General features: G+C 34.2%; 1 protein-coding gene across 3 annotated transcripts in view; it reads right to left on the bottom strand.

The window, feature by feature from the left end:
* The window catches only part of MAPK8 (mitogen-activated protein kinase 8), a 119,875-nt gene that overhangs the window by 4,044 nt on the left and 99,878 nt on the right, over positions 1-15,953 (bottom strand). For all 3 annotated transcript variants that reach the window (XM_032607465.1, XM_032607466.1, XM_032607467.1), the window contains 6 exons: positions 12,456-12,621; positions 8,670-8,741; positions 7,142-7,324; positions 6,699-6,823; positions 6,079-6,142; positions 3,127-3,204 (listed from right to left, as the gene is read on the bottom strand). In XM_032607465.1, the coding sequence (XP_032463356.1) occupies positions 3,127-3,204; positions 6,079-6,142; positions 6,699-6,823; positions 7,142-7,324; positions 8,670-8,741; positions 12,456-12,621 (688 nt within the window). The remainder of the gene's footprint in view (positions 1-3,126; positions 3,205-6,078; positions 6,143-6,698; positions 6,824-7,141; positions 7,325-8,669; positions 8,742-12,455; positions 12,622-15,953) is intronic.

Below are 15,953 nucleotides of genomic sequence, written 5' to 3'. Positions count from 1 at the left end.
TTGTTATTTCAGTTCTAATAAGTACTTGGTAAATGCAAATATAGACTTATTAAAACACGAAAGTAGGGGAGACTGTTTCCCTTTACCAAAAGTATAGCCTAACAAGCATTTCCTGGATTTTAAAAGCAACAGGAATACTTAACCTATAGAAAAATCCTCTCAAGGGGGTTGGGTCAGGAAGGGAAGGGAATGACACCGTGGGGTTGGGAAAAGTTAAAGGTGATTCATGCACTAGGTAAGTGCTTTTGAACTACATGAGCACTAAATAAGAGTCATTTCAAATTTGAGTATATTAAATAATGCAAGTTATACAAAAGTTCCTAAGAACACATTCATGGAATGAAAATCAATGGTTTTCAAACTGAGCAATAAGAACAGGGGTGAGTTTCAGGGACCCAATGATGTTAAAACTAAGCAGGTTGAAAACCACTGTTTCCAGAACGCAGCACCTCATTGTTTGAAATTATCCCTCCTTGTGTCCAATGACAAGCAATAAAAACACTTAAATATGAAAGGTCCTCTGAAAGCTTGTCTTCAAATCTAACAATGAAATAGCTAGGGAATGAGAATAGGCAAATCTTTAGGGCAGTGGGGCAGGGATTGGGAAACAGAAAGGAATGGAACCACAAGGGATAGAGCAGGTGATGGGAGGTACACTGGGAAAGAAAAGCAGACTGGGTACTTCAGGCCTAATAGAAGAGAGAAAAAGGAGAAATGTGATAACCTTCTAGACCCAAGAACCCATTAGGCTCCCAGCCAGAGTGAAATGAAGATACTAAACTTTTAAAAGTTCAATTTGTACACTACAGAATGCACCTTTTCTGACTAAAGAGTATACAACATTATGGCTAGCTTCAAAGACCTGTACTGAAACATTCAAATCATAAAAGGGTTCTATATACTTTTTCATGCCTCTACTTCTTTATCCAAATTTTATTTCATCCAAATTTTTTAATGTAATAAAATCTTTTTTTTTTCTCTTGAATTGATTTTTATTTAAACATCTTTATTGGAGTATAATTGCTTTACAATGTTGTGTTTTAAATGCATCATAATTTAAACAGTTAACTTTCAATCTGAAAATCAAAACCTAAGGGAAAAAAAACTTGTTTACTTCTGACCTTTAAAGTAATATATTGGGTTGGCCAAAAGTTCATTCGGGTTTTCCTGTAAGTTACAGAAAAACCCAAACGAACTTTTGGGCCAAGCCAATAGTAAATTCTCAATATCCGGACAGCAATAATGTGGAAAAATCTTTAATTTCAGATATCTGGGTCATTTCCCTCTCAGTGACTCCACACACTCAAAGGTATGCAAATCATTTTAGTATTAGCCAAACCAAAATAAAGATAAGAGGCAATCCAGAGGGAAAATATTTACTTTTTAAAATCAAGTCGAAATGGTATTGTGATTATCTGATATTCTGAGTCATCAAATACTTACCTTCTGTTTTTGCATATAATCAAGAACTGAATATTTTATAACAGATTAATTTACTAACACTCTTCTTTGCCAGATATAACTGAGAATCCAGAAAATGTCTAGAAACTTGCAGTCCTGTCCTTTCCACTGACTTATTTTTGTAATCACAGTTAAGTGTTGTCTAGGATTCAAATTTTTCACTTATAAATTAAGAACAAACACAACTGCTCTATCTATCTCATGAGATTATTAAGTTTATTCAAACATTTGACACTTAGGATGTGCCATTCACTAGGACAGTATGCTAAAGTATAAAACTTCCCTAATAATGGACTTTTCAAATTCCATTCAAGCCTCCATCATGAACAATTCACTTATATGACTACTGTATATCAATACAAAGCTAATTAATTGAGTTATTAAAGCATTTATAAGATAGCTTTTGTTACAGCTAATTGTAGGTAAAAAGCTGTTGAAACCAATTTATGTTTTCAAGAGGATCTATATTAAAATTTGGAAGACCGCATTCTTGATCAAGGTTTAAAAAACAAAGAATTAAAAGAACTCAAAATATAACCAAAAATGTCATAGGAAGCTACAAAAATTATTTAAACAAATATATGTTTATAGTACAACAAAATGGGCACCTGAAACTATACCTATATATCTTACTTCATTGATGCTAAATATGATATCCTTTTTTTTCTTAGAATGTATAAGAATTTTAGAAGGATTTAAATGGCATAGTTTCACGCAAATTCAAGACCTACCTGTTGAAACCTTACTCAGCCTTCAAGGCTCAGCTCAAATTTAATCTCTTCCCTAAAACTGCCCTATTCTCTGTTGCCAGCCATATGCGATGCTGGAAAAACCATGCCCTCTGAAGTTACTGATAAACACGGCTTCAAGTATTGCTTTTCTACACAAAAGATTTGTAGTCTTATATCATTTAATTTTTCTAAACTTGTTTCCTCATCTGTAAAATGTGCACAACAACCCTTCCTCAGGGTTCTGGGGGGCTGAATGAAACAAAGTACAAAAAACTATCAGTGTCTGTCATGTAAGTATGTACTTAATATGTACATGTTACCTGTCATTTAACTTTTCCTTTAAATTCTTTATGCTTTAACAAGTACTAAAATTTAATATAAGATGAGCTTATGATAAAGAAAATGTTTAACTCCTGCAAACCAATGTTCTTAAGAGCTAGAATACCTTCTGACAGCAGTTTTAATGCTACTGCCTTAAACAAATCAAAAATACCAAAATGAGAAAGAGGTATCATGTACAAAATTGGCATCCCGTACAGAATTTTGCCATGAAGTTTTAGTTTATTTATCCAAAGTAAGGACTGTTAAATCACAGAAAGGTAAATATATTGAATTGTGATAAATTTCTTCTTTAAAGACAACAATGCCAACAACCACCAAAAAACGTTTTAAATTTCTGTTCTTCAATGGGATGTCAGTATCAAAAAAAAAGATATGCATTTTATGAAGTCAGTTACTGATATACTAGTACAATGTACTGATAGAACAGTGTACCAATGCTTTCAAATTTACCACAGAAATTGTATTCCTTATACTTAATAAACTTTGAATACTAATGGTACTAAATATGGAAAGAACTGAAGGTTTCAGGCCACTGAAGACTACAACACAAGAAGTAAACTGTAATCTTAACTAAGCTTATATTGTAACCAACCTAAAGGAGAGGGCTGCCCCCGTATAACTCCATTCTTGGTTCTCTCCTCCAAGTCCATAACTTCTTTGTATATCAATTCTGAAAAAGAGGTGAACAAAACTTTTCAAAGTCTGAGAGGCAATCTCCCAAGATATGTATGTTTTAAGTAAAAAATTTTTGCACACACTAAGTACTTCGAATGGTGTTCTTGCAATGGCAGAGGGTCCAGAAGTGTCAGCCTAAGATTCAAAGGTGTTAATAACAATTTCTTGATCCTCAACCATGAATTATACTGAAAGAAGCAAAGTCTCTGCTGTAATATTCCAGAAGTTGGATTAAGATAGAGCTGGGGTTAGAAGCTTTATCTTTTTTACTCCACCAACACTTTGTACTATACCATATCATTCTGTACAGCAAATGCTAATTTAATTCTCTCAGTAAGGGCTTGAATCAAATTTGTCTTTAACTTCTATTTCCTGAGCCCTGGCATTGTACCTGGTACACTGTAGGTACTTATCCAGATATCTGTTAAAAGATTTAAATGCAAGAGTATGTGGAACCTTCTTTAATCAGAATAGAATATAAATATATTTTTATTAAAGGAAAAGAATCAGGTAACTAACTATACTTTAACTCCTTCTGAGTTGAAGCATGGCATGCTATGACTGTCAATAATTTCTTCATGAGAATCTTGGTCTTTAACTAGGCTTCTGGACAGTGGGTGGACTGCTGGGAGGACTACTCCAACTGAAGAGTAACACCAGATCCTGCCCTGCAGTGTACGTGCCTCCTGCCCTGTATTCTTCTACGTGATCCTGATGTCAAGTGTGATGTGCCTTATGAGTCTGAATGCTGACTTAAGAAGAACCTTCTGGTGGATCCTAACATTGCCATTATTCATCATCATCTCTGGGTCATAAAATCCTTTGAGAATTGTATAAAAGCAATGAACCCTCTTCTGAGAAAAATGTATAAACAAAAATTGTTGCACAGAATTTCAAGGAGTCTGTAATTCTTTACATTAAACTTTCAATAAATGATTTCTGATCACAGGGTATGGCAACATTTATGTTGATAATAAGGTAAAACAAGTGGATATGTTGGGATGAACAAGAGCTGGAGACGCCTAAGCTTGCTTGCGATGGTAACCTACTTGGGCTGGGAAGAAGAAAAATAGCAAGTCTTGATAGAGGAAAGAATGGGAGATGCTTTTCTTTAAAGAAACAAAAAGGAATGATAAGCATTCCGGATAGGAGGATTAAAAAGAGAGAGAAAATACTCCTTTGTAAAATGGGACTGAGGCAGAAGAACCAAAGCTAATCAGGAGTACTAACTAGACAAAGCAATCTGTAGTTAATGGCTCTGGCAATGAATTTTTCTGTTATGATGCTAAAATTCTTAAGCAGATCTTGAAAAAGGGAGTTTGTAGGTAATTACTAAACGGCATTTGGGGCTAGGAGAAAAAGATACAGAATAAAGATAAACATGCTTACAGTAATCAAAAATCCCAGATATAACCATATACAAATGAAAATACAATGTTTCACTGATTTTAAGATGTACTTTTTTCACAGTTTAATATCTTTGAAACTGGGTTGCATCTATAATCAATCGTGCAGTACAACTGGCATTGTTTCTTCTTTCTTAGTGGTACATACTAGTGTGTTTTACAATTGGTGGCCTATTAAGATTCCATGAAATACCATAAATGTTTATTGTAAATGTAATGATATATAAAAATATCAGGTTAGATACTTTAATACATACTCTGATCTATAGTTTCTATACTCCTGTATATTACATATATAGATGCACTAGGTTCTACCCAATTCTATCATTCTGGTGGGCTCTACAGAGTCTAACTATATGTCTCCCAAAGTCGACTTAGCGAAAACTAATCTCTGGTTATTCCTAAGAAGAAAGAATCAAATTCATTCCTCCCAAATAAATCTGTAGATGGATTACATGCTCCGGTTTATATTGTTGCCTTCCAAGTATTTAGGTTCTTAGCTCTTAATAACATGTCTTCTGTCTACCTGATTTTAAGTGACTTGTCCAAAGTCATGTAGTTACAAAAGTGGTCAAAATATAAAATGACAACAATATAAATGGAGGCAAGCAGGATCTAAAAATTACCTGGCTGAACTGTCCCAGGGAATCTTTTAAAGAAAGAAATATTTTAACATTGCCATGACTTTCAAAGCATTATTAACGTTCAACCAAAGTAAAAAAATAAAATAAAACTATTAGATATGCAAAGATTAAAATTAACTCACTCTGTTGGTGAGGGTGGGGGTAAAAGAGACATTCCCATAAAATGCTGATGGAAGTGTAAACTGCTACAATTTCTCTGGAGAGTAATCGGAAATAACTGAAAAATGTCCTTTGGCCCAGTGAATCTCCTTGTAGGATTTTTCTTACAGGCAAGTTCTCAGATGTGCACAAGAACACTGCAGAGTTGTTTGTAACAACAGACTAGACACAACTTAAATGCTCTTCAAATGGTTGTTAGATACAGAACCCTGTGACACAGGCGAACAGCAGATCACTAACCGGCTGTTAAACCAAATGAGCCAGGTATATGGAGCAAGAGAGAATAATCTCTAAAATATACGATTATATCAACAAAGCAAGTGTGCACTGTATACAACCATATGTGATTAAAACAGGGTGGGAGAGGAGAAGGGGGAGACATCAAACACACAAGTTTGTATTTTTGTAGACTATGGAAGAACGTAAAAGTTCAAGAAAGCACAAATGTGTCTTTGTCTGGGGTGGGGAACAAAGACACTGGGATTAAGTCAGTGAGGGAAGGAGACATACTCTCTACTTTTGTAAAAATATTAAATCATATTATTAAATATCAGTTACAAATAATAGAAAATATCTTTCATTTCCCTAAAATGATGAATAAATCAACATAGAAAGCCAGAGCTCTTTCAGCTTCATCTTAAAGAATCTGGTGAATGTTACCTTTCCACTCTTCTATTGTGTGTTCCCTTTCATCTAACTGCTTGTCAGGTATCTTTGGTGGTGGCTGAAAAACAAGGCAACAATAATTGAGTCAGTTTATTGGGAGTATATAAATAATTGTTTACAATTATTTGAAATGTTAGCCAGACAGAAGGCTTGGAAAAATACATCATTAGGCCAAGATTGATCAATGATCAAAACTGATCTTGCGTAGAGAGAACAGTGACAGGAAAAAGATGTTTAACCGTCTTTTTCTTTTCTTCCTGTTTTTGAAATGGTCACATTTTATTTATATCATAGAATTGTGCTATGCTTTGGATATAATAATTTGTTTACAACTAAGTTAAGATGTTTTCCCAAAGTGTTCAACATTCTAGCTCAGCATACAAGGTATCACGGCAAAAAGGCAAGAAACGCAGTGGGGGGGGGGGACTTTATTTTGTGTAGGACGTACTTGGATATGTTCATTCTCTTAAGAAACTTTTCATGCAAAAACAGAAAAACACCATCATCGTTTATTTATATTTTTATTTAAAATTTTAAAATATCCTCCAAACCTAACTTTAATTCTAACTCTAAGGGTACAATATAGTCTTCAAACATTAAAGAAAAGAACTTACAGCTTCTGCTTCAGAAGGATCATACCAGACGTTGATATATGGGTGCTGGAGAGCTTCATCTACAGAAATCCTTTTAGATGCATCAATTACCAGCATTTTAGATAACAAATCCCTTGCCTGACTGGCTGCAAAAACAATGAGACGTTAATGTACACGTATCTCATAAAAGCTTTAAAATTATCAATAAATTTCAGAATCTTGAAATTATCATTTATTAAAAAATGTTTTAAACAGAATAGATTTACTATAAAATTAGGTCATACATATGATTAAAAAATATAAAATCACAAAAAAATAACTAAAAACAACTAAAACCTCACACTGTTCCATTACCCAGAGACAATGTTATGTCCCATGAGAATATGAATATACCCTCATAAACCCCCTCCACAACCACCCACCCACCCACAATGGAATTAAAGATATATGTTTATAAAAAGTACCTTTAAGTTTATTGTGTTCCGAGTCAGCTGGGAAAAGTACATCAGGGAAGAGTTTCTCAAAGCTATATCCAGCATATTTAGGTCTGTTTTCAACATAAGTCCTTACTGTTGGTTGTAGTTTCTTCATGAATTCAGGACATGGTGTTCCAAGCTGTTCAATAACTTTATTCCACTGATCAATATCTAATATCAAGTAGCTAAGAAAAAATACTGTGTATCTAATGTTCAACATATTAGTCATATCCATATTAAAATAAGAAAATGGCAATTAAAAAATCCTAAGAAAGAATGTGGCAGTTATAAATCTTACAGCCACCTTGCAAAAGGCAATGGTTGTAGGTGGACAAAAAGGATCAGTAAACAAGCTTTGTTAACCTTATTTATTATGTGCATGTGTGTGTCTACTAATTTTATCATAAAAATGGAAGCTTAAATTCTAAATTCTTATATTCTAAATACACAAATTCTAAATACAAATGATAAGTGGCTCAAAGAAAAATGACAATTACTACCCATAAGGACGCTAAATGTAAACTGTACATAATTTTAGAATACAAAATTTGCCTTTCCTTCCAGCTTATCAGAAAATGTGAATGCATTTCCGAGAAGATAGGAAATATTTATTACATGTCCTGCATTTTTTGAGTTTTCTACACTAACAGAAAACCAGTAGCAATAAAAATGATGGCATTTCCTTTTGCCATTCTTTGTTCAGCTTATGTTAGTAAAATTTTTTTAAAGCTCTGAAATTTAATAAAATGACTCAGTATTTTGGTTAAGGTGTAAGGTTAGAATTCTCTGGTCTCTTTCCTTCCAATCTTTAGCGTTTACACCTCAAACTCCTCCCCGTGGACTAAGACCTAAAACTTTCTTATTGTAACCCAGTGAATATGGTTTTTCCCATTCCTCTTCCTAAAACAATTCTAAGTTTCACTAGCTGATAGACACATAACAGATCACTGTTATTACAAAGATTAGTAGTCAGTCAGATGAACAAAAATCATGACCCAAATCTACTCATCACCATGTAAAATTATTACTGCTGAAATTCTCAGATGAAAAGATCAGTAAGTTATGTTGAGTAATGAGACAATAACCAAAAGACATAGAACACACAGCACATTAACAAAAAAGGAAGTGGGGAGGATAAAACAAAAGGATGACCAGAAGCAACAGACAATTCCAAAATTCATATTATGTCCTAAGTACTTCTAGACTTACTCAAGTGTATAATTATTAGAAAATTTAATACAAGCCATGACTTTTGATTTAGGTTAAATAAATCAACTCAAAGCCAGCAAATAATTGTGGATAATTAACCTGAGCAGTTTTCAGAATTAACATATGAAACAACAAATAAATTAGGGAAAGGAAAGTCTAAGTCAAATAGCAGGTGGTATTTTGAAAGAGTAATTTAACAATACTTTCTTATTAGGGAGAGACAAAATACATTATACCTGACCAAGCTGAAGTGCTGTCATACATTTTGACCTTTAGAAACTACATTTTAGGCCAAAGATAAGGATACGATCAGTACCTGGGAACAAAACACCACCTTTGATCATTTCTCCCATGATGCACCCAACTGACCAAATGTCAACTGAAAACAAAATGCAATGACATTAACATAAAGATTTTGGTTAAAATAAAAAAATATATATAAACATTAAAAAAAATCACACACACCATGTATACTTCAAAATTATAGAAAGCAGTATAAAAATGAATGACAGTGAATGTGCTCTAACTACCAGCAGAGACTGTATTTCCTACTGCCAGATGCAGCCTACAAACATTTCAGCTTCGTATCGTATCTCAACCATTTTTGAACTATAACAGCCACAAACTTTACGTCTGTTTAAAAAAACCCACATGTATGAATGTACACTATATTCATTTTCATTAGAGAACATAAGGAAGTTCATCACCTGACTAATTAAACTGCTGCAGCAGCACAAGGATACAGTCCCTTCCTGGAAAGAGGATTTTGTGGCAAACCATTTCTCCCATAATGCACCCCACAGACCATAAATCCACTATATGTTTGCAGCACAAAAGAAGGAAAAGCAAAGCAAAAGGTCGTTAAAATCAAAGAAGCATAATATGACTGCATTATATAAAAACTGCAAAACATCACCAAAAGAAAAAAGTGATTTTAATTTTAGCTAATGGAATAATTTAAAACACAAAATTTTTGTCAAAAGGCTTTGATTCACAAAAGCAAATGTGAAGTGTGGCGTTTTAACTACGTATTTAATTTAAAGTGAGAGCTATGCACAGAAATCACATAATTTAAAAAACCTACACATTTTGCCCCTGAAAATTTATTTATAAAATATGAAAAAGAACCAAACACAAATAAGTAAGGCTGCAAATGTACATGAGGTAGCAAAATTTAAAAAATAAAATCTTTGTACTATTTTGAGGTTCAACTGTGCATTATACTCTCTCTTTAAGTCAAATAAAAGAAAAAAGCATGAGCAGAAATAATCTAGTATATTAAAATACTTAACAGAAACAATGTTTCTATGAACAATTACAGTTTAAAAGTTAATCTAAAGCTCTTCAGAGATTTTCAAGTTGGAGTTAATAAATTCATTTTGAGAGGTGCTATGTTTACTCTGAATTGAAGGTCATTTTTCTCCTTGGCAACACCGTGCTGCATTTACTCTACTATTCCAAAAGGAACAAGTGCATAGAGAACGAACAAATAATCAATTAAAAAAACTTAGTAAAAGATGTATACTTCATGTTTTCCACCTAAAGTGTTTTAAACCCATAGAACCAAAACGCTTTTGGTTTAAGAAGTTGGTTTCGGCTGAATACAGTATGAAATTTCCCACAGATTTATTATCTACAGAGTCTCCTAGTAGACTTACTGACCCTTGCCAAGTTTAATTTTTTCCTTTTTTTTTGTTGGCCACGCAGCATGCAGGATCTTAGTTCCTGGCCAGGATCAAACCCGTGCCCCCTGCGGTGGAAATGCGGAGTCTTAACCACTGGACCACCAGGGAAGTCCCATGACCCTTGTCAACTTTAAATGAGAGCTCTAGTCAATACTGAAAAGAATCTGCTAGACATAGAAATGGGCAATTTGAGGACCTCCACCTGTTTCATTAAAACTAACCACATACCCTGACATTTTATATCTTTGGGTTTGAAAATCAGACAAAAAGAGTAGGTGCTTGCAGTTTAATACAAGAGGAGAATGAGCAATTTGAAAGGAAAGCTTTAGAAACTTGCATTTTTTTTGAAGTTTGAAGGAGGCCCCAATTCTCTAATAGCAAAAGAAGAAAAGGGCAGGAATAGATGTTAGAAATATATCCTTTACCAATACAGGAGGACTTGGGAACTTAAAGTCAGTACCTTCTAATACACTCATAAGGAGACTGCCAGTTCATTACAGAATTTTAGGAGCTAGATTAGGAACAAATTTTAGAAATCCTGTGGAACTAAAGTTTCTCTAAAATTTCACATTACAATACATACAAATCTTTTTATATTTATGGCATAGTTCAACTTTCAAGAATAAAATTTTAGAGGAAAAGAACATTCATAAATCAGTTCAGAGAAAAATTTTATCCAGGGTTTTCATTTTTTGGCAGAAATCTATGAAAATAATTTTTCCCTGTGGACTTTATAGAGAATAGCAAGCTTTAGTTAAATATTCAGGACACAACTTATGTACATAATCTTAAGAAAAACATCTTAAAACAGATTTCAAAAGCTGCAAGCATGAGAGAAGATATTGTCTGGGTTAATGAAGACTTTCCTCAGAATATGATAAGCCTGATTCATACAATAAAGCAAGTTTTTACAGGGTCTAACTGCTCAGTCTATTTGGCAGTTTAAATATAATTCCATTATCTCACACTTTACAAAAAGCTTTGAGCCGGCTTTCAATAAAAAGACATATAAAGTTGTTAAAACAGGTGGGGGTGGGTGAAAGGTGTTAATAAAAGGCAGAAGTTCTTATGTTTAACCTTGCTGGCTAATGTAGTTATCATAATTAAGCATTACATTTGATTCAGTTTCCTGGGGCCCAAAAAAAGAAAAAAAAAAAGGCAATAAGGTAGATCTACATAATTCTTACCTAAGAAAGGAAAGCATGTCAATTCTTTACATGACAGTTATTCTTGGTGCTAATTTCTGGTAGGGAAGCTCCCAAGATCACAATTATAAGAGAGAGTGCCACATTATATATTATCTGTGACAATCAATGGTTTTACAGCAAATACAAAAACAATCTTCATGCCGGTCACTTAAAGCAGCAATTCTCAAAAAAAAAAAGAGTCTAATACTAAATCTAACTCACTGGGTTTTACAGGGTATAAGGCAATTTTAGATAAAGAGTAAGACAACAGCATGTTTATTTAAGAACAAAAGAATAGTAGTAAATATTTAAAGTGTTTTTAATAAGCTCAGAAAAGAAAATTAAGCTAAAATCCTCAGTTCAATGTTATCTTTTATAAAAAAGAATCCCCAAAATTGACTTGATACAGTTTCCTGATTCAAAGTGAACTGTTGTTTTAGATTCTTTGCTAGAAAAAATGTCTAGGTCCTATTCTAGTAAGTATCTTGGATTAAGTTACCACATTTAAAAAGTTATAGTTTAAGTCAATAAAATCCTGTGTAGATTTATTCATCTCTTAAATGACTGAGATTCAACAAAAATTTCTGAAGTATAAATATATGTATATTTATGCATAATTTTTTTTTAATTCATGAACTACATGCCTGATAATGTTCTTCAACGTTGATTCTAATGCTGATACCTATAATTGACTATACTCGCACATAATAATGCCATTTCTTTAAGGCTGGACACAAGGTCTTTGATGAAACATTGTTTTCTCTGAAAGGCAACCTTAAATTAATTATCCATCAGCTCTGCAGAATGGCTTTATTGCAGCCCTTAAAGTTTGCACTAAGTGCTACTGCTATTAACTTTAATGTCAATGTGCAAATATCATTAATGCAAACTTAAGATTTCTTGAGCCCATGTTAGAATGCTCATTTTCAAGTTACAGGCAAGAAAATGGTATATATTCTGTTACAGGGGCCATGGCAACAAATTCTTTATCTAATGGTAGTGTTGATGATTATGTATTTGTATTTAAATAAACAGGGGCCCCAAGTTTTTCCAAACATTTATGACAGAATTTGTAGTTACTTTCAAACTCTTGATAAACATCATTTCATACAGCAATACATTTAACTCTACGCACTTCAATTTTAAGTATTTACATAAGAAATGTGATAAACAAAAGCAAATAAATCAGAACAGTATTTCAAGTAAATAGTGTTTGCTGACCGTTTTCTTTGTAGCCCATCCCTAGGATGACCTCAGGTGCTCTGTAGTAGCGTGTCACTACGTAAGGTGTCATCATAAAACTAGTTCCTGCAGTCCTGGCCAGTCCAAAGTCAAGAATCTTCAAAGTGCAGTCTGATTTTACTACTATATTACTGGGCTTTAAGTCCTTCAAAAATAAAAATTAAAAAAATGGCTGCTATGACATAAACAAATATTTTGCAGTCCACAAGTTATGAGATCACTTATAAAACAATTCATGGTTACTGTTCATTTTTCTCACTGTTATCACTGCACAGATTCATCATAATAGGCAAATCTGAGAAATTAGCTTGATGGCATTTTTAATTTATGAATATATACAGTTATTAGAAGTTAGTAATGCTTTATTTGCTAGAAATTATGATTAGCTAGAAACTTTCAATCAAGTGGTGTGAAAGCAATTTGGAAAGGCGTCTCAAAGCTCATGTAAGAACTATTACAGTAAAAGTAAGAGAGAATCATAAAGTTAGCATTTATATGCACTTGTATACTAAATTACCAGCTTTTAAAAGATCCCATTTTAAGTCAAAACAAGCTTTATATAGATACTATATACCAACAATGGGCCATTCTATGTCAACCCAAGCACATGTCACTTGACCTTTCAAACTGGCAGATGTTCAACTCTAAAGGATCGAAGTCAGTCCTTCCATCACTGATTTCCCACCCGAAATAGTACAAATTTGTTCATAAAATTTTTGACTGCCAGTTGAGGTAGGACACCATTGTCTTGGCGCCACTAATCCATAAAATTACTTGCTGTTGATGCTACCAAATAATGTCTTTGTGAAGAATTTCCCACCTGAACCCAACCTCAAGGAATTCTGTGCTACAATCATTAAAAGGCAGCAGCATAAACACTCATGGCTTCAAGTTCAACCCATGAACTTGTTAGCTCCCATGAATTCTATTATGAACCAAGAGACCAAAGAAAGCAGGAGTATGATTCACATACATTGAATACCAGTGATTGATGTAACACAAAATAAAGCTGGCCTGAAATAATTACTTTTGTAATGTCTATATCCAGAGAAGCATGTATGCTGTCTTTAGCATATTTTGATATGCAATCATGGATGGGTTAGGCGATATGTAATCTATAGGTTTTATCAAATTAAAAATAGATATCAACAGGTTTATTGAAACAGAAAATGAAATTTTCATTATTGCTATCCTGTAAATACGTTGTCACTATTTCCAAAATATAATATCTCTGCAAAGTAACACTGCGTGTTCAAAAATAAATATTATGAGCCTTGATACTATTTCAATGTCTATAGTGTTGGTTAATGATTAATGGCTCTTCATACTACTGCATTCTAGTCTAGAAATAAGATTTCAACCTTAAACACTTTATTTTGGAAAGATTAAGAACAAAATGCAATTTTTAAAAAATAGACATCTTGTTAAGGAAAAGAAACTGTCAAAAAAGAATATCATCTGAAATTTATCCTTGCATATCAAGATGTACCTTTCTATAGATGTTTAAGTTGCATTGCTATCTATACCTGTGAAGAATAACTGAACTTGTATGAATGTGTGACAGAAGTAGTGGACTAACAATATTCCACCTTCTCTCCCACATTTTTCCAGCCTGTGATTAATTCTAGTCAGTGGGATGTGAGTGGGAATCAAGAATAGAAGGGCCAGTGCATAACATCCTTTTGTCTCTTGCCCTGCTTTGGTGACTAGTAACATTCTAGATATTGAGCTGCTGAGCATCTATGTATGGCAGAGTCCTCACCCCACTAGGACCTGTACTGGACACATACTGTGGGAGATAAACCTTGGTTGTGTTAAGCCACTGAAAACTCAAGTGTTTATTTATTAATAACCTAGTTGTGATATTGTGATTTATAATAAGAAAACCATATTTGGTCACTGTCCCAATTACTGGCACAGAGCTCCTAGAACCCCTGGAATTTCCTAAGTGATAAGAGCAATAAAGGTGAAAGGAGTGCTTTTTGTTATTCATAAGAAGTACCTTTCAACTACACCAGAGTTGATTTAATGAGGTTACTTTTGGAAAGTTCCAAAAGATGAGGCCGGTTGCCAGGGAACCAACAAAATAATTAGAGTGTTGAAACTTTCAGTCCCACAGGCCCCCAGACCACCTGGGAGGGGAGAGGGGCTAGAGACTGAGTTCAATCTCCAATGGCCAAAGATTTAATCAATCACGCCTATGTAATGAAGCCTCCATAAAAACCCAAAAGGACTGGTACAGAGAGCTTCCGGTAAACACATGGAGGTGCTGGGAGAGTGGTGCACCCAGAGAGGGCTCGGAAGCTCCGTGCACCTTCCCACATACCTTGCCTTATGCATCTCTCCATTTGGCTGTTCCTGAGTTACATCCTTTGTAATTAACCAGTAATCCAGAAAGTAAAATGTTTTCCTGAGTTCTGTTAGGCACTCTAGCAAATTAACTGAATCTGAGGAGGGGGTTGTGGGAACCTCCAAATTATAGCCTGGGATTATGATTGGCATTTGAAGGTGGGGCAGTCTTGTGGGACTGAGCCCTTAACCTGGGGGATCTGAGGCTATTTCCAGGTAGATAGTGTCTACCTGGAATTGAGTAAAATTGTAGGATACCCAGGCTGGTGTCCAGAGAATCTGAGAACTGTTTGGTGTGGGAAAAACTACCTCACATCTGGTGTGAGAAGCATTATGATAGTAGTGTGAGAGTAAAAGAGACACCTAAGAATGTTTTCCGTTATACTAGTCTATTCTAACACTGAAATTGATGACAGGAGTACAGTGTTACTATTATAAACACAGGATCACAGCTTAGTAGTTGAGCAGCAGGCAGCAGGGAAACTAATATCAAAGGTTGGAAAGGTGATCCAGGTTATAGAGTAGCAAGACATTTCATGACACTGTCACCTACAATAACTTGGAAGGCACAGCACTTGCATAATGAACTTGAGCTCTAGAACAGGGGTTGGCAAATTAATGCCTGCCTGTTTTTGTGAAGAAAGTTTTATCAGAACACAGTCACACTCTCATTACCTACTGTCTATGGCTGCTTTTGTGTTACTATGATAAAGTTGAGAAGCTGTAACAGAGACTGTATCTTATCATCTGCAAAACCTAAGATATATACTATCTGGGCTTGCCTTTACAAAAAAAGTCTGCTGACCCCTGCTCTAGAAGGAGATTGAAAAGCAAAACTTTAGTAGTGGGTATAGGTGGCTATTGGCTACAAATCAAAGAATTGGCCACTTCACAAGAAGAAATAAAAGGGAACAGAGAATCTAGAATTTCAAGGCCTTGTCATTCTGGGAAAGCTAAATGCTACTAGACCTTTCAAAAAGAAAAAAAAAAAGAAAAAATAGCGGGTTGCTCAGCAAATATCTCCGCCTCCTAACCCAATATACTTCTTCACCTTATCGATGGGCCTACAGTAGTTCTGGCCAATGGAATGTGAGGACATGTGATGTTTATCAAATCTGAAGAGAAGTT

The sequence above is a fragment of the Phocoena sinus genome, chromosome 16, assembly GCF_008692025.1.
Source record: "Phocoena sinus isolate mPhoSin1 chromosome 16, mPhoSin1.pri, whole genome shotgun sequence".
Lineage (NCBI taxonomy): Eukaryota > Metazoa > Chordata > Mammalia > Artiodactyla > Phocoenidae > Phocoena > Phocoena sinus.
The sequence above is the reverse complement of the archived record's forward strand: the minus strand, read 5'-3'. Positions and strand labels throughout refer to the sequence as shown.